Source organism: Leptopilina heterotoma, unplaced genomic scaffold (genome assembly GCF_015476425.1).
Source record: "Leptopilina heterotoma isolate Lh14 unplaced genomic scaffold, ASM1547642v1 Lhet_73, whole genome shotgun sequence".
NCBI lineage: Eukaryota > Metazoa > Arthropoda > Insecta > Hymenoptera > Figitidae > Leptopilina > Leptopilina heterotoma.
In genome coordinates this window covers 1,152,772-1,173,357 of record NW_025111169.1, presented here as the reverse complement: position 1 = coordinate 1,173,357, position 20,586 = coordinate 1,152,772, and the positions used below count along the sequence as shown (strand labels likewise).

Here is a 20,586-nt window from a genome sequence, read left to right as displayed (position 1 = left end):
CTATAGGTATGTTTATTACTCATCATCTTTATTTATTTATTATTTTTATTTATCGCAATTTATTTAGTTGTAATTTATCATTTTCTTACAATTCGTCATTTTTTATTTATTTAAAATTATTTATTGTATTTTTTCAAAAATTAATGTTCCTAAAGTGTAGAACGTTTAAATGAACGACGACATTTTTTCAATTCTTTTAATTTGTATTTTTTGTTCATAAAAAAAATTATTTTGTATGTCAACAAATTGATTCTTAACTAAATAAATATTTAATTTTTGATATTTTTTTGCATAGTATTTTGGAAAATATTTAAATAAAAAAAAATTTAGTTCATTTGAACGTTGAAAACTTAAAAAAAAAACAAAATACTATAAGGAATTTAAAAATAATACATATTTTCGCAGCTAAAAATTAATTAATTTAATATAGAAAATAATATTTTTTAATAAAATACAAATTGAAAGAAGTAATAAAAATGCACCAAATAAATAAATAATTAAATAAATATAAATTTCGTTGTTTATTTAAATATTTCAAATTTAGGACTATTATTTATTTATGTATCTATTTATTAAATTCTTTGGATCAATTTATTTATTATTCTTTCATTATTCTTAATTTTGTTAAATTTTATTCGGTTAATTTGAATTCCATTAATTTTTATATTGTTTAAGTATAAATATTTATTCAATTGTCAAGTAATACCGATTTTTTATGCCAAATGTTCAATTTAAATTATAGAATAAATTAATACTTTAATAATTAATTTATTACTTTATTTTATCAATAAAAATTAATTATTTTAAATTGTAAAAAATAAATAATTAGTTATAAACATTATTTGAACGAATTAAATTGAATTTCTCTTAAATAAATATAAATTTCGTTGTTTATTTAAATATTTCAAATTTTGGACTATTATTTATTTATTGATTTATTAAATTGTTTGAATCGACTTATTTGATTAGTATTCTTTCATTACTCTTAATTTCGTTAATTTTTATTTGATTAATTTGAATTCCATTAATTTTTAAATTGTTTAAGTATAAATATTTATGCAATTGTCAAGTAATACTGATTTTTTGTGCCAAATGTTCAATTTAAATTATAGAATAGGTAAATTAATACTTTAATTATTAATTTATTACTTTATTTTATTTTAACAATGAAAATTAATTTTTCTAAATTATGAAAAATGAAAAAATTAATAAAAAAAATTATTTGAACGAATTAAATTAAATTTGTTCCAAATAAAACAATTATTCGCTCAAATATATTTCTGTTAATTGCTAAAATGATTTAATAAAATTTTTATTTGATTTTAACTCTTGTACAATTATTCTCTTAACAAAAATAACCAATTATTTAAAACAAATAAATTTTCTCCATTGTAATCAAATATTCATAACTGCATTTATTTAATTATTAAACTAATTATTTTTTTTTAAAATGCCTATTTAATAAAAGAGACAGTATATTTTGGAATTAAAAAAACAATTAGATTTTTAAGACCAAAAAAGAGTTATTGTAAAAGTAAAATAAGTTCAAATATAAAATTTCTGAAGACAATTTTATTTAGTTCAAACATTGTATTAAATTAGTCTTTACTAAAAAATTAATCACAATTATTCATAAATTATTAAATTAATAAATTAATAATTAACTTAGTTTATAAATTAATAATTAACTTACTTCATAAATTTATAAAGAACAAAAATTAATTAACAAAGAACAAAAAAACCCCCCAAAAAAAATACAACAGAAGAGAATAATAGTTCCAATAAAAATGGAATTTTCAGAAAAAAAATAATTTTGGCATAAATTAGAAATTTTAATTCCTCAAATCTTCGCCAATCATTTAATTAGATTCAATGTCACGATTACATACGCACAACAAACATACACACACTCTCACACGTGTGCAAAATAACTCCCAGTTATACGAAGGCATATCTCCACCGAATCCTATATAAACCAAGTGTTACTGGGTCTTCTTTGTTTGTACGCCTCTTGAACAGGACATGAACAGTCAACATGTCTCGTAGGAAAACATTTTTATTAATTAACATTTTTCTCTTATCAACAATAATAAATCTCGTCAAATGTCAACAAAAATCATACGAGCAAACATATCAAAATCTCTTTCAAAATGATGGACAAATACCATTTTTGCAACATTTATTAAAATTAGGTGCCGGTGCCCTAAGATTTTTAACCGAAGGACAAGAGTACATGAATAGAGAATTACCCGACATATCGCCGGAGAAAAATGCACTTTTCGATTTTATTGTCATTGGCGCTGGCAGTGCGGGTGCAACAATGGCATCGAGACTCAGTGAAATAGATAATTCCAAAGTGCTACTAATTGAAGCTGGACGGAGTGAGAATTTACTGATGGACATACCTTTGTTAGTGAATATGTTGCAATTTAGCGATGATATTAATTGGAAGTACAAGACGGAAAAATCGGAGAATTATTGCTTGGGTATGAAGGATAAAAGATGTAATTGGCCCCGGGGGAAAGTGATGGGTGGTAGTAGTGTTTTGAACTACATGATAGCTACCAGAGGGGACCCACGTGACTATGACAATTGGTCGAGGTTAGGAAACAACGGTTGGTCGTATGAAGAGCTACTTCCTTATTTTAAAAAATTGGAGAAATTAAATATACCGAAACTGAGAAATGATAGTGAAATGCATGGTACTGATGGTCCTTTGGACCTAGCATATCCTCCGTACCATACTCCGTTAGCAGAGGCTTTTTTGAAAGCAGGCCTAGAAATGGGTTATCCACTAATCGACTACAATGGTCGGGAAAGAATTGGATTTTCCTACATTCAAGCGACGTTAAAAAACGGAGAAAGAATGAGCACGAACCGAGCTTACCTCCACCTGGCGAACGGCAGGAAGAATCTCTTCGTCACAAAAAACAGCATCGTGGAAAAAATCATCATAGATCCGAAAACAAAACGAACTTTGGGTGTTCAATTCAAAAAGCGAGGCGTCAGCAAAAAGGTCTACGTGAAAAAAGAAGTGATCCTTTGTGCCGGAGCAATTGGCTCACCCCAAATACTCATGCTCTCGGGAATAGGCCCTAAAGACCACCTCCGAGAAATGGGAATCCCCCTCATTAAATCCGCACCCGTTGGCGAAAATCTAATGGACCACATTGCCTACGGTGGTCTCGTATTCCTAGTAAATCAATCAGTCGCCATTCTACCAGAACTCGTCTCAAATCCCGTACAACCATACATTCAGGACTATCTCAACAGACGCTATGGACCACTAACAGTTCCCGGTTGCGTAGAAGCCCTCTCCTTCATGGACGTCGATAAACCCACAAACATCGACAGTTTCCCCAACATCGAACTCCTCTTCATTGGCACATCACTAATCGCCGGCGGTGGTTTCTATCAAAACGTCGGCATTTCCGAAGAACATTGGCAGGGGATCTTCAGTAAAATAAAAGGTCACAATTCCTGGACCATTTTCCCCATGCTAATGAGACCAAAGAGTCGGGGGAAAATTCTCCTCGCCAATAATCGTGCAACATCTAAACCGAGAATAATACCAAACTACCTGAACGATCCCGAGGACGTGAGAATAATTGTAAAAGGAATAAGAGCTGCTATTGAGGTGAGCAAGACGAGTGCAATGAAAAAATTTGGAACAAAATTATACGATACACCAGTTATGGGCTGCGAGAAGTTCAAGTACGATTCTGATGAATATTGGGAATGTGCAACAAGGACCTTCACCTTCACTATTTATCACCATTCTGGTACATGTAAAATGGGCCCTGAAAATGATACCAAAGCTGTTGTTAATCCCCGATTGCAAGTAGGTATTTCTTTTTCAATAAAATTATCCACGTTCAAAAATATTTATAAAAATTTATATACAAATGCAATTCTAATTAACGTCATTTTTAATTATTTACTTCCCAAGAGTTTTTTTTTAATTTGAATATAAGTATTTAAAAAAGCATTAATAAAAACGTAATTGCTCTTTTTGTCCTGACAATTTACATGAATTATTGCTTATAAATTATATGGATCTGAATTAGCCAATAAAATCCCAGCAAATGAAAACATTAATTTTTAAAGAGAGAAAGAGAGAGACAAATAAAAATTTCACTGAAATCAAGGTGTACAAAATTTTAAGCGCACATAAATTATCGTCCTGAAATAATTGGATGTAACCAGCCTCAATGGAATATCCTTGACACAAAAAAAAGATCATCTAGATTTTCAAAATCCGGTACAAAAAAATATGGCAAAATTTACATTTTACGAAATTTTTGATTTATGATATTTTATTTGCATTATTGATAAATATTTATAATAAGTAGCTAATAAATATTACCCTAAATATAAAATTGTAAAAAAACTCTAGTATAAAATTTCCAATGTTAAACAAATTAAATCTAAAATATAATTAAATTTAATTTAATTTTAAATTAAATTAAATCTTCTGTTTGTCTTTTTGTATTTTTATTTTTACTTTTTTTTATTTTATTATACTTCACTAATCGAATACTGCATTGAAAAAAATTTATCTGATTCAAATAAATGATTACTTGGACGGAAAGAAAATAAATATTAAATTTCATAAAAATATTTTTAAATTTGGAGAAAAAGAGCGAAAAAACAAAATTTTTTTTCTATAAAAAATACGGTATCAGGACAAGAGGTCCAAAAAAAATGTCCAAACCAAGAAAACCAAAGTAAATAAAATCCAAAAAAGTAAAAAAAATTGAGATACAAAAAATTAAATGGTTGCCTTGAATAAAATTGTCCTCTTTTTAAAAAAAATTTTATAGAATAATTGAAATTCTTCTAGAAATTTTTTTATTTATGAAAATAATTGAATTTTTGTGAAGAATTTTTTTATTTTTGAAAATAATTGAATTTTATCAAAATTGTTGAAAATAATTGTATTTCTTGGAATAATTGTTTTAAAAATTTAATAGAATAATTAAAATTCTTCTAAAATCTAGTGTTAAATTAATTTAAGTTATTTATGTTAAAGATTCGAAGAAAATATTTATGTACGGGAAATGTAAAAGGCCGAAAGGTCATACATATGAATCCAATAAAATAAAAAAAATAAAATAAAATAAAAAATTCTTCTAAAAATTTTTTTATTTATGAAAATAATTGAATTTTTGTGAAGAATTTTTTTATTTTTTAAAATAATTGAATTTTTGTAAAGAATTTTATCAAAATTGTTAAAAATAATTGTATTTCTTGGAATAATTGTTTTAAAAATTTAATAGAATAATTAAAATTCTTCTAGAAATTTTTTTATTTATGAAAATATTTGAATTTTTGTGAAGAATTTTTTTATTTTTGAAAATAATTGAATTTTTGTAAAGAATTTGTTTCAAAATTGTTTGTTTTCAAAATTGTTGAAAATAATTCTATTTCTTGGAATAATTGTTTTAAAAATTTTACAGAATAATTAAAATTCTAGAAATTTTTTTATTTATGAAAATAATTGAATTTTTGTGAAGAATTTTTTTATTTTTGAAAATAATTGAATTTTTGTAAAGAATTTTATCAAAATTGTTGAAAATAATTATTGTATTTCTTGGAATAATTGTTTTAAAAATTTTATAGAATAATTAAAATTCTTCTAAAAATTTTTTTATTTATGAAAATAGTTAAATTTTTATTAAGAATTTTTTTATTTTTAAAAATAATTAAATTTTTGTAGAGAATTTTATTATTTATGTAAGTAATTACGATTTTATAGTGTAAAAGTAAAAACGTGGCTTTTTCACATGTTTAATTATATTTATTTTGGACATTTTTATTTATTTTTAATTTTTTGACTTTTGTACATTTTTATTTTTGATTTTTTGTACTTTGGACATTTTTTTTCTTAGACTTTTCGGTCTGGATTTCTTAAATTGGATTTTTTGGCCTGTAATCAAAATATACTGAACATTAAAAAAACTTAAATTTTTCCCCAAAATAAAAAACTTTTGTAAATTTTAATATTTTATTTCTTTTCGTGTATCTATTGTCAAATAAAGATTTATTTGTAACAAATTATTTTTATTTAAGTGAATTAAATGTTTTTTCTATAAAATAACCCTCTAATAATAATAAATAATTAAAAAAAAAATATAATAAAAAATTATTTGATTCAAGTAAATATTTATTTGATAACAGACAATTTGATAATTATTTAATAATTTTCATTTAAGTCAATTAACTGGTTCTTTATAAAATAATAAGTTTTTAATTTATAAAACACAAATAAATTGTTTTAAATATTAAAATTATTGGTTCACATAAATATTTACTTGATTTAAATAAATATCATTTGACTCTAGTAAATATTTAGAAAAGTAATCGATTATTTCAATCAATTAAATATTTTTTCAATGTATTCAATTCAACAATTTTTCTTATATTAAATTTAAATTTAAATTTTAAATTAAACAACAATTAAAAACATTTTAAGGAAAAATTTGTTAAACAGTCAGAACAAAATTTAATCCAATGTCGTAATATCGTATTTTTAAGTTAGAATTCAACAAACAATCGAAAAAAAATTATTTGATTTCAATAATTCATTACTTGTATATTATCAAATAAATATCTGCTTGAATCAAATAATTTTTAATTAAATCAATTAAATTTAATTTGAACCAATAATTTTAGTATTTGAACCAAATACTGAAGCAAATTTAAATTTAAATAAAAATTATCTTATAACAATAAATATTTATTTGAGAATTAACAAGTAATTGGTTATTTCAATCGAATAAATTTTTACCTAAATCAATTAAATTTTCCTTGAATTTATTTTTGTGGAACCAATAATTTCAGCATTTAAAGCAAATACCATTCAATTGACTTATAAATAAAAATTATTTAAATACTATTAAATATTATTTAAATATTTATAATAAATAGAAATTTATTTAATATAATGTGAAATTAATCGTTTATTTAAATTAAATAATTTTTTTCAGTATAAATTATAAATTTTTAAAAATTAAATTCCTTACCCTCCCATCAAAACGAATTTAAAATCTAATTTCTCTTTTTCTGTAAAAATACGAAATTATGACACTTGACTAACTTTTCTTTTGACTGTTCGTCAAATTCTTCACAAAAAAAATAAAAATTAAATTTTAAACTCGTTAATAATTTCTATAGTAAAATTTACTAATTGAAAAGCAAAATATCATTCTCTAATTCAAATTAGTAAATATTTTTACTAATTCAAATTTAGGGAGTAATAATTTATAATAAATTACTAATAAATTTTACTCCAAATTGAATTCTCTACATAAAATTTTTTTGAAATATAATTCTTCATGTACACATAATGTTTTCGTAATTAAAAAATTCGTAATGATTGAATTATTTTTTTTTAATGATTGACAGTAAATAATTTTCCCATCAACTTTTATAAATTATGCTCCGGTTAAAAATTATCAATATCTTTTTTTCGAAGCTTCAAAAAATGATGTTATACCTTACATTTATGATTGAAGGTTAAACAACTTTTTTTAACTCATACACTCATTACTCGCTCGGCTTAATTACTTTCCTGTTGCAATTGAGTTGAAATTTCACGAACGAACACTTTGATGATAAATTATAAACAGTATATTCGAATTTTCAAACTAACCTCGCTATATAGAATATTGCCAAAACTAACCATTAGCTTCTTAAAATTAGATTGAAAATAGTAACAAAATTTTTTAATTGAATCTTTGTTCATAATTTTCAGGTCTATGGCATCAAAGGTTTGAGAGTTGTGGACGCTTCTATAATGCCAGACATCATAACAGGACATACGAATATTCCAACAATAATGATTGCTGAAAAAGCAGCGGATATGATAAAAGAAGATTGGGGCTATCCAATTGAATAAGTATATAATGATCAGTATTAATTAATATCAGAATTAATTTATTAATTAATTCATACCCGCATTAATTAATACTGAAAAATTAATTTTAAACTATGCGTTTTTCTTTTTTTTTACAAACATTTTTTTTAAACTGTTATTTAAAAAAAATACAAGACTGATGTTTACTAAGAAAAAAAATTGTAGAAAAATAATTAAATGTAGTTTTTTTTAAGATATAGTGAATTTATTGATGATTATAGTTATACTTGAAAGAATCAAATTGCAATCAAATCGGTACCAAACATGTGGATAATGAAAAATTTGTAACAAAATTTAATTAAAATATTTGGTATCAAATTTGATTTGAATTTTAGTGTAAAATTTGATACTTTCAAGAAAACTCTTTATGAACTATGGCCCTAAAATTTCAAACATTCAAACGAACGAAATTATTGTTTTAAAACTTTCGTTGAATTTTATTAGAAAATATTTTTTTAAATTTACAACATTATTTCTTACTTAGTAAAAATGTAATTAGTAAAAATGTTTACTAATTTCAATTAGTGCCTGACTTTTTGCTTCTGAGTTAGAAAATTTGACTAATAAATAGAAATTTTTATTTATTAGTCAAATTTACTAATAAATAATAATTTCTACTAATTAATTAGTAAAATTTACTAATAAATGACAATTTTTACTAATAAATAGTAATTTTTACTAATTTATTAGTAAGATTTACAAATTTAAAAGCAAAAAGTCAATCACTAATTTAAATTAGTAAAATTCCTTACTAATCCAGATTTAAACAGTAACGAAAAAATTAAATAAAACAAATAAATGATAAACAAAAATAACAAATAATTAAACTTTGATTTTACATTTAGTTTTCGTAACTTTAGAAAAAAAAATATTTTAAAAATTTTAAATTATAATAAACGAAAAATAATTAATATAAAAATATTTCTGTAAAAAATAAAATAAACAATAATTCTTTTAAAAACAATTTTTACTTAAAAATAAAAAAAAAATAAATAAAAAACGAAAATAAAGAAAAAATAACCTGATTTTTTATATTTCGTTATAGTAATTTTATAAATATTTAATAACAATAAATATTCAAATAATTTATTCATTTGTACGTTCGAAACTTTAGGAAAATAACTGTTAATGAAAAAAACTTAAAATTATTTCTAGTGATAAGTAATTATTCTCGTGTAAAAAAAATAATTTTAATTTAAAAAAATAATTATTTTTATTTAAATTTGACATTTTTAAATTAATAATATTAGTTAATAGAGGAGACAATCTGTATATGCGAAAAAGAGTAAAACTCATAAATAATAGTGTGAATTTTAATATATCACGAAATGAATAATGTGCCTGATGAAAAAGTGTGAAATTTCAAGTTGGTAAATATCTTAAAAATATTCTTTTAAATGAATATTTCTTATAATGTACAGTAAACGAAGCGTTATTTATATTCCTCTACAAAAATCGTATTTTAAGTTCATCTGTGATTTTCTTTTGTATATAATTGCAATAATCAATTTTAGCTAATAAAACCTTTGATTAACCATAAAAATTTTTATTAAATTAAAAATTTTTCTCTGGGGTGTCAAATTTAATGTTTCATCTACAGATCAAAATTAAATCTTCTTCGATTTGCATTATAATTTAATTTTTACTTATAATTAGTACCATAATAAAACAAACAACATTTTTTCAAATTCATCATTTTTAAAATATTCATCTCTCGATGAATTACAAGTTTATGCATTTTATTATTTTGTAAACACCTCGAGAAATGAATTGCAGAAAAAAAAAGATTCTAGAAAGAAAAAAAAATCTCAATTAACTATAAAGAAAACATAAGAAAATTATTTGCTGATACATTGCTTATGAATATTTTAATCTGATCAAGGACGTCAGCTACTTTCGGATATAAAAAAGAAAAAATGAAAAATTTTATGCACCTTTTGATACAAGTGTATTGGTTAATAGACAGGTCTCATATATTTAAGATATAGGTTTTAAATATTGCAATATAAAAAATAAAAGAGACGTCAAAATGAGATTATTATGAAATATAAACATTAAGTATTTTTAAATATTCCAATTTCAAAATTTTCTCCAAATCTGAATTATAATTTACAAATAATATTAATAAATTCTAATTTATTATTGATCATCAAATAATTAATATAAGATAAGACAACCATTATTTTGTGACTCGAGTTCATTTCAATTTATACTCTAAATCAAAATTTCAGAATTAGGAAAAATTCAGTCCTAATTCTCTAAATAAAATAAAAATTTTTTTTAACAAATTCAGAAATAAAAAATTAAATTTTAAAATATTCGACATTAAAAATGTCCCTGGAGTTAGCGTTGATGCTTAGAATAGAAATTTTTTTTGTTTTTAGAGATGAAAATGTAACTAATTTTACTCCTTTCATTTACCTTGATAGTTAAAAATAAAACAAAATTTTTTTAACCCCAAAATCCATAAAAAAAAAATCGTTTTATTCCATTCATTTTTGCGAAAAAACTCTATTTGTCGCTGAGTGTCAAATTTAATTTAATTTAATTAGCGTCAACGCTAATATTAATATTAAATAGAGTATAAAAAAAAATAAAAATAAAAATTAAATTTATTATTAAACAATAATAATAATAATAATTTTTAAAAATTTTTTTATTATTAAATTGTCAAAATGAGATTGTATGATTTTATTTTTACTTATTAAAAATTAATTGACAAAAATTGTACTTGAATTAAGATTAATTTAATTAAATTTCATTGAATTAATTTTAATTTATTTAATTAATAATTAATTAATTATTATTATTTATTATTTTCTTGTGAAAAACATGAATTTATAATAATAATGATCATAAACGTTATGAATTTCATCGACAAAAAAAAATGAATCTCTTTTCGACAGGTTTAACTATATTAAATGCTTAATAATTAAAAATCAAGATCTCAAATCTTTATTATGAATTATTTGGATTTTAGTAACAAAATTAATTTCAAATAGTTTCAATTTTTTATTTTTTTTATTTCCATAAAAAAAGGTGTGTCTCTAATTCCACATACTTTTAAATTTTTTACATTTCCTTCACATGCATTGCAAATTATTTTGTCTAGTTCAATTTTTCTTCAAGAAAAAAGCAGAAAAAAGTAAAAAAATGTCTTTTAAAGAAAAAAAAATTACTAGATAGTTTAACATTCAATTGTAGAAAATTTCTACAATTGAATGTTAAACTAAAAAAATTAAAACTAAAACTAAAAAAACATGAGTGAACTTTACAACGTTTATAATTAACAATTGTAAAAACAAATATTTTCCAAGCAGGTTGAAAATAATATTAGTTATTTTTACTTTCAGTTTTAAATTTTAAATAGTTTCTTACATTTTCAAATTTTTTTTTTCATTTTAAACTTCACAACGTTTATAATTAACTATTGTAAAAAAAAATATTACTAAACAGTTGAAAATAATATTAGTTTTTTTTCAATTTTAGTTTTAAATAGTTTCTTACATTTTCAAATTTTAATTTTTTTTCACTTCAAACTTTACAACGTTTACAATAATTAACTACTGTAAAAGAAATATTTTTCAAGCAGTTGAAAATAATATTAGTTATTTTTACTTTTAGTTTTAAATAATTTCTTACATTTCCAAATTTTAATTTTTTTTCACTTCAAACTTTACAACGTTTACAATAATTAACTATTGCAAAAAAAAAAATGTTTTTCAGTTGAAAATAATATTAGTTATTTTTACTTTTAGTTTTAAATAATTTCTTACATTTTTAAATTTTTATTTTATTTATTTTATTTTTTTTTTAATTGATAATAATTCATACAGCCCATGATTATAAAAACTGTTAAATGGCGATATTTTTACAGTATATTACATTTATTTATTCGTAGAAAAAAATTAATAACTACATAATTAATATTTGTTTTTTATAAATTTCAAGAAACTTTGAAAAAAAAACACTTTTAGACGAAACTATATCAAAATTCATATATATGGAAAAATGGAAAAAATACTTATAAATAATTAATAAAAACAATTTAAAATTCATATGTGAAAATGAAAATAATTAATTAATTAATTTAATCAAAATTAAATTAATTTATTTATTTATTTAAAAATGTTATGAATTACACGAATTTAATAAAAATGTAAATTAAAATATAAAGTGATTTGAATAAATAATATCTTCTTCTTTAATTCGTTTATAATCGATTGGGCATTAGGAAAATTTTTCTTCATAAAAAAATTATAAATTTGCATGAGCAATAAATGCCAAGAGAAGGGGGACTTAATTATATATATATATATAAGAAAACCAGATTTGCATTAAATACAAAGTATAAAACTAGTTGACTTCAAAGATGTCAATTACTTACAAATTATCCAACAGAACGTAATTTAAAAACCTATGTTTCTTATTTATCTTCCTTTTTTATTTATTTTATTTTTTATCTATTTTTCCCTCGGTTTAAATTTTAAAAAATGTCACTAACTATCATAATTTTAATTTTGTCATCATCATCTTTCTCTTTTCTACAATCATCCGAAAGAATTCCACGATTTCTTAATTTGCAAAGTGTAAAAGAATTCATCAACGACGGTAATGAATTCGCCTCCAAAGAACTTGACGACATTACCCCGGAGTTAAATTCCGAATACGATTTCATAATCGTCGGTGCCGGAAGTGCGGGTGCAACTCTAGCAAATAGACTCAGTGAAATAGAAGACTCAACAATTCTCCTCCTCGAGGCAGGAAGAAGCGAAAGTTTAGCCATGGACATACCAATATTTCCCCATTTTCTCCAATTCAGCAACGACATCAACTGGAAATATCAAACCGAATCATCAGAAAAATACTGCCTGGCAATGAACAAGCACAAATGCAATTGGCCTCGAGGTAAAGTAATGGGTGGCAGTAGTGTCTTAAATTACATGATTGCCACAAGGGGAAATCCCAACGACTACAACACATGGTCAAGAATGGGAAACGAGGGTTGGAGCTTCGAGGACGTATTCCCTTACTTCAAGAAACTCGAAAACATGCAAATACCCGAATTGAGAAACAATAAATTAATGCACAATGTCAATGGACCAGTTGGCATTGACTATTCACGTTATCGTACCCCACTGGCAGATGCATTTATCACCGGAGGATTAAAAATGGGCTACAATATTCTCGACTACAACACAAATGATACAAATGGATTCGGCTATGTTCAGAGTACAACAAAAAATGGCGAACGAATGAGTACGAACCGTGCATACTTGCATCCTATTCGCGAAAGAAAAAATCTCTTCCTCTCTCGTGAATCCCTAGTGGAAAGAATCCTAATCAACAACAAGCAAGCAAAAGGTGTTAAATTCACAAAAAATAACAAATCCATAAAAGTTTATGCCAAGAAAGAAGTGATTATTTCCGCCGGTGCTATTGGTTCACCACAAATATTAATCCTCAGTGGCATTGGTCCTGAGGCACATCTCAAAGAACTAGGAATAGATTTAATAAAATCATCTCCAGTTGGTGAGAACCTAATGGATCATGTGTTTTACGGTGGTTTAATATTCACCGTCAATCAATCGAATCCCTTTCTTTTGGAAAATCTCATAAATCCATTTCTTCCCCATCTTGGAAATTATCTGGAAAAAAGAGATGGAGCATACACATCGCCAGGCGGTGTCGAGGCCGTTGCTTTTCTCGACGTCAATCGACCCGGTGACAGCACTAGTTTACCAAACGTCGAATTTTGTTTTTCTGCTGTGAGTTTAGCGGCAGCATCAAATGCCTATCGATTATACAATTTGTCCGAGGAATTCTTTCAAAAAGTGTACAAAAACATTCTTTCGCAATATACCTGGATGGTATTACCATTTGTTATGCAACCAAAGAGTAGAGGAAGGATACTTTTGAGAAATAAAATGGCAGGTAGTGAACCGAGAATAATTCCGAATTATTTTCAACATCCTGACGATATGGGACTGATGATAAAGGCAATAAGAATTATACTCGATATTAATGAGTCGGAGGAAATGAGAAAATTTGGATCTCAATTGCATGAGGTCCCCATACTTGGTTGTGAAAAATTACCATTTAATTCTGATCAATATTGGAATTGTGCGGTGAGAACTTTTACGAGTACTATTTATCATCCAGCTGGTACTTGTAAAATGGGTGCTGAATCTGATTCGACAGCGGTTGTTAATCCAAGACTACAGGTATAAATAACCACAAAAATTTGATTTTGTTTTTCTGACTTCCTAACAGATCTTTGATTCTTTTTCTTAATGCTTTTGTAAGAAAAAATATTAAACAGGTTTTTTTTTTCAACAGTACTGAAACGTTAGTTTAATAAATAGTAGCGACATTCAAAAAAAAGTAGTTAATGTATTAATATTAGGAAATATTATTAAAAATTACCTTTTATCTAACAGAAAATTTATTATCATACGACCTTTTCGTTAAAGATTTGAATTTGCATATTGCATTTGAAAATTTTTTAAATAGAAATTTTTTTGCAGGTAATCGGTATTAAGAATCTAAGAGTTGTCGATGCATCTATAATGCCGGAACTACCATCGGGACATACAAATATTCCCACGATAATGATTGCTGAGAAAGCAGCTGATATGATAAAGGAAGATTGGCACTATCCCACAGGAAAATGATAAAATTCTATTATTTGCTGTGTTAATTTGAAAGTGTATTTAAAAGATTCGTTTTTCCTAAGGTTATTAAATTGATACCAAATTGGATCAAATTGATAAATTTGATGAATTGATAAATTTGATCCAATTTGGTATGAATTTAATAACTTTAGGAAAACAGTATTTTTTAAATGAAATAATGTATTCTAATCATTTGTACATAGTCGAATAATATAATGAACATTGCGCATGAAAAATATAGTATACTACCTTCATTAATTAAATTTATTACACTGTAATTTTAATTGTACTAATTAAAATGAATTTCAAGGGGAAACATAAATTCTTTTGACAACAAAACATTTAGTTAATAGTATTAGTAAACCATATAAATTTTCAATGAACAATCAGGGTTGATACAAAAATTTAATTTTGCTTTTCCCTGACTTTTCCCTAAATTCCAGACAAAATTTTCACTTTTCCCTGTTCCTAAAGAATATTCTGATTCACACTCTTAAAATTATTAGAGACACAAAAAAATGTACCTACATTTATTTAATTTATTTGTAAAATTATTAGAAAACACCAATAACTCCTTTTTTAAATAAATATTTAATCATTATTATTATTTTTCCATATAGGAATTACAATTCTCAAAAATTTAAGAATATTTAATTTAATATTTAATATTTAATATTAAATTTATTTAATGTTTAATTTAAGAATATCTTTTAAGAATATTAAAAAAGAATGAAGAAATCGATTACTCCGAGTCGAAGACTCGGAGTGATCGATATCTTCATGTTTTCAATTCAATTATTATTTTCTACAATTTTTAAATAAAATTCTTCTTTAAATTAATTGTTTTTAATAATTTTTGAAAAAGTTCTTTGAGAATTTTCAAATTCATTGTTTACAATTCAATTTTACAAAATTCCATCGATTATTCGGAAATTCTTCAATTGTATATTAGAAAATAAAACCTTTAAATAATTTTTTAAAAAAAGTGCAATAAAACTTTTTCAAAAAAAATTTATTCTACATAATTGTTAGTTAAAAATATGAAAAATTCATATTTTCAAAGATTTTAATTTATAACCTTCTCAAAAATCAATTATTTTTAAAAATTCATGCCATAATGGTTTTAATTTATTATCTAAAATTTTAACTAAATTTCATTTCTAAATCAATTTTTATTAAAAAATTCTAAGAGAATTCAATTAAATACAAAAATAAATAATTTATTAAATAATTCAATTTTTCTTTGACAAATTTTAATAAAATTTTTAAGAATAGTTACATTTTTCAAGAAATTTGATTAAAATCGTATTAAAAAAAATTAAAATTCTGCGATGAGTTTTATTGTTTATGACAATAATCGAATTCATTTGCAGAATTTTATTAAAATTAAATAAATATTGAAAATCCTTGAATTAAGAAAAATTTTTGAAAAAATTAAGAAAAATAATTAAAATTTTGCCAAGAATTTTACTAAAATTTTTAAAAATAATTAAATTTCAGAGAAGAATTTTATTATTTACAAAGGTAATGGAAATTTTGACGAGAATTTTAAAAAAATTTTTTGAATGTAATTCAATTTCTGTGAAGAATTTTATTACTTTTGAAAATAATAGATTTTTCCAAAAAATTTTTCAAATAATTAAATTTGTGACAAGAATTTCATTAAAATGTTTAAAATTGTATTTAAAATAATTAAATTCCTCTCATGAACTTTATTAAAAGTTTTGAAAATAATTGAATTCTTATAAAAACTATAAAAATTTTTGAAAATAATTGAATTTTTCAAGGATTTAAATGAAAATTTTTTAAAATAATTGAATCTTGTAAAATTTTATTAAAATTGTAATGAAAATAATTGAATTGTATTCCTGTGAAATTTTAATTAAGTATGAAAATAATTAAATGTTTGCGTAGAATTTTATTAACATTTTTTTAAATAATTGAATTCCATTGAAAACTTTTATTAAAAAAGTAGATATTGAAAATCATTGACTTAAGTCAAATTTTTGAATATAATCGAAATTTTGACAAGAATTTTTAATTTAATTTTTGAAAATAATTGAATTTTTGAGAATAATTTTATTATCTATAAAGATAATTGAAATTTTGAAGAGAATTTTTTAATATTTTTCAACATAATTGAATTTTTGCAAAGAATTTTATTAATTTTGAAAATAATTGAATTTCTGTGAAATTTTTATTATTTACGAAAATCATTAAATATTTGCGTAGAATTTTATCAAAATTTCTTTCAAATAATTGAATTCTTTTGGAAGATTTTATTAAAATAGTAAATATTGAAAATGTGGAAAATTGAAATTGAAAAATCCTCATTGAAATGAGGAAAAGTTTGGAAAATAATTGAAAATTTGCCAAGAATTTTATTAAACTTATTTTTAAATAATTTAATTCTTTAGGAAAATTTTATAAAAATAAAATAAAAATAATTGAATCCCTGGAAAAAATGTTATAAATTTTAAAAATAAAAATCTTCGTTATATATTTTTACGACTATATATTGTTGCGTTACTTTTCAGTAAAATACTAATTGAAAATTCTTTTCCTTGACCAACATTGAGGATTCTATGAATCTATTCTTCGATCATCTGAAGCAAATATTTAGTTGAACCAAAAAAATGTTTGATAGCAATGTATTTATATGGTTAATTCAATCAATCAATTAATATTAATTGTTAAATAACAAATTTTAATTAAAAATCTTGAATAAAAAATTTGAATACCTATACTCAAATTTTAATATAAAAGCACAAACTTTGATTTGGAAGTTTGATTGAAAATAGTAAAAAAATTTGTTTGAAACAGAAACATTTTAAAACTGTCAATATAAGGAAAAGTTGAATAAAAATTTTCATTCTTATTTTCAAATCGGAAATTGACATAAAGAGAAAACTATTGACAAGTGACACCTTATTATTTAATGCGGAAGAACAAACTCAGCTATTAGGTCAACGATTCCAGAGAAACCTGTTATGTAAACCCGTTATGACTCTAAAACAATCTGCCTATATAATTTATTTAAAAACGTTATAATCGATTGTTTTACATTTGTCACAAGTAAATCACGCACTCGATAGAAAAAGAAAAAGGCGAAAAAAAAACCATACGAATTAAAAAATCTCTTTTCCTTAGTGTAATATTATTCCGCATATAAAAATGCTCCAGCATTTTTTATTTACTTAAAAAATAAAAAGTCTTAAATAAGAGGTACAATTTTAAAGGAAATAAAGTTATTTGCACTTGAGAAAGTGTAAATAGTAAGTACGTTCACTTTTTTAAAAACAGTTTCAGAAATAAAACTTAAAAACTTTTTAAACTTGGAAACAATTTAGTGGCAGATGGTAAATGGAGGAAGGTGAGTTACATGCTGAATAAACCTTTCACCAATAGATGTCTCGTGAAGTCGCGAAATCAACAGAGAGAATTTAATTTACTTTTATTGTGGTACTTCAAAAAATACGTCAATATTTTTTATCGAAATGTCGAGGGAGTCTTAAATTATTTAAGTTGACTTTGCGTAGAATTTAGTCGCACTTATTTTCTACTTGATGTGAAATTAATTCTTTTTTGCAAGCAGCTTGAAATTAATTATTCGAATTATTTATTTACCGAAATAAATTGATTTAAATTAAATTATCTATTGCTTGACTCATACCAAATATTTATATGATTTGTGAAAAGTCGTCCACTAATTCAAATTAGTCAAATTTTCTACTAATTTTTAATAAAGTTTTACTATTTTATTTAGCAGTTTTAAATTTTTTACTAAACTTTTAGAGGAAAGTTACTAAGAATTAGTAGAAATTTTTACTAATTTAAATTAGTGGACGATTTTTTACTAATTCAGATTTAGAATGACTAAATTTAGATTTACTATTCAGATCTGTTACATTAAAAGTCGATAGAATAGTTTAAAATTTTCAACAAATCATTTAGTGATTCATATGATTTCTAGAATTTTCAACTAAAATTCTTCTTTAAGTCAATTTTTAAAAAATAATTTTTGAAAAAGTTCTTTGTGAATTTTCAAATTCTTTTTTTTACAATTTAATTTTATGACATTTTGATTATTCTGACATTCTTCAATTAAATAAATTGGAAATTAAAAACTTCAAATAATTAAAAAAAAGTCCATTAAACTTTTTGAGAAAAATTAATTCTACAGAATTCTTAATTAAAAGTATGAAAAGTTCAAATTTTCAAAGATTTTAATTTGAAATTCATTTTTAAATCAACATTTATTAGAAAATTCTATGAGAATCCAATTATCTAACTACAAAAATAAATATTTTATTAAGAAATTGAATGTTTCTTAAAATTGAATTCCCGCACAAAGAATTTTATCCACAAATTTTTAAATAATTCAATTCTCTTGGCAAATTTTAATAAAATTTTTAAAAATAATTTCATTTTTCGAGAAATTTTATGAAAATTGTATTAAAAATAATTGAAATTTTATTAAAAATTTTTTACAATTCATTTTTACCAAAATTCGATTAATCAGAAATTCTTCAATTAAAAATATTTTAGAAAAGAAAAACTTTAAACAATTCACAAAAAAATTCAATTAAACTTTTTCAAAAAAAAGTTAATACTACAGAATTGTTAGTTAAAAGTACGAAAAATTAGGATTTTCAATAATTTTAATTAAAAACTTTTTCAAAATTCAATTATTTCTAAAAATTCACGCTATAAAATTTTCAATATTCAATTATTTATGAAAAAAATTAAATATTTGTGTGGAATTTTATTTAAATTTTTTTTAAACATTTCTTTTAATTTTTAAATGAATGAATTCTTGTGGAAATTTTTTATAAAAATGATAAATGTAGATATTAAAAGTCATTGAATTGAGAGAAAATTTTGAAAATAATTGAAATTTAGCCAAGAATTTTATTTAATTTTTTGAAAAGAATTTAATTTTTGGAAGAATTTTATTAATTATAAAGATAATTGAATTTTTACGAGAATTAACAAAAATTTTGAACATAAATGAATTTCTGTGAAGAATTTCGAAACTTGTAGCAAAGGTTTTTAAAATAATTGAATTTCTTTGATAAATTTCAATAAAATTTTTAAGAATAATAACTTTTTTCAAGGAATTTACTTAAAATTGCATTTAAAATAATTGAAATTTCAGCATTGAGTTTTACTATTTATGAAAATAATTGAATCCCTGTAAAAAAAAAAGTGTTATTATTTATGAAAATAATTTATAAATAATTGAATTTATGTAAAATTTTTATTATTTATGAAAATAATGAAATGTTTGCGTAGAATTTTATTAAAAAATTTTTTATCTAATTGATTTCTTTTAAGAATTTTTATTAAAGTAGTAGATATTAAAAATCATTGAAATGAGGAAAGTTTTCGAAAACAATTGAAATTTCGCAAAGAATTTTATTAAAGTTTTTATAATAATTGAATTTCTGAAATGAATTTTATTATTTCTAAAGATAATAATTGGAATTTTTAAGAGAATTTAAAAAAATTTTCGATCATAATGTTGACGACAATTTTTTTTTAGATTTTTTGAAAATAATTGAATTTCTGTGAAGAATTTTATTAATTTTGAAAATAATTGAATTCATGTGATGAATATTGTTATTTATGAAAATAATTGAATTTTAGAATAAATTTTATAAAAATTCCTGAATATAATTGAATTTCGCCGAAGATTTTTGCTATTTTTAAAAATAGTTGAAATGTTGACAATTTTTTTTATAGATTTTTTTGAAAATAATTGAATTTCTGCCAAGAATTTTATTAATTTTGAAAATAATTGAATTGTTGCGACGAATTTTAATAAAAATTTTAAGAATAATTGCACATTTAGAGTAGTTCAATTAAAATGATATGAAAAATAATTTAAATTCTGCGATCATTTGTAATTGCTTCAAAATTCAATTTGTTTTAGTGTTTTTAACTAAAATTCTTCTATAAATCCATTATTTTTAATAATCCAGGTTTTCAGGT

At 22.5% G+C, this 20,586-nt stretch overlaps 3 protein-coding genes across 3 annotated transcripts in view; 2 read left to right on the top strand and 1 right to left on the bottom strand.

The window, feature by feature from the left end:
* LOC122510731 overlaps nucleotides 1-8,396 on the top strand; it is a 54,959-nt gene extending 46,563 nt beyond the window's left edge. Inside the window, exons 5-6 of the mRNA XM_043625583.1 lie at nucleotides 2,031-3,841; nucleotides 7,757-8,396. Coding sequence (XP_043481518.1) covers nucleotides 2,031-3,841; nucleotides 7,757-7,900 — 1,955 coding nt within the window. The 3' untranslated portion in view covers nucleotides 7,901-8,396. The remainder of the gene's footprint in view (nucleotides 1-2,030; nucleotides 3,842-7,756) is intronic.
* The window catches only part of LOC122510702 (flotillin-2), a 268,228-nt gene that overhangs the window by 218,858 nt on the left and 28,784 nt on the right, over nucleotides 1-20,586 (bottom strand). The window lies entirely within an intron of this gene.
* Nucleotides 12,264-14,931, top strand: LOC122510695 (glucose dehydrogenase [FAD, quinone]-like). Its single transcript, XM_043625517.1, has 2 exons — nucleotides 12,264-14,142; nucleotides 14,446-14,931. Exons 1-2 carry the CDS (start codon nucleotides 12,412-12,414, stop codon nucleotides 14,590-14,592), a joined length of 1,878 nt encoding a protein of 625 aa, XP_043481452.1. The 5' UTR covers nucleotides 12,264-12,411; the 3' UTR covers nucleotides 14,593-14,931.

Coding starts and splice junctions, on each gene's coding strand:
- LOC122510695 (XM_043625517.1), top strand. CDS start 12,412: ATGTCACTAACTATCATAATTTTAATTTTGTCATCATCATCTTTCTCT. Junction 14,143..14,445: donor TTGTTAATCCAAGACTACAG/GTATAAATAACC, acceptor ATTTTTTTGCAG/GTAATCGGTATTAAGAATCT.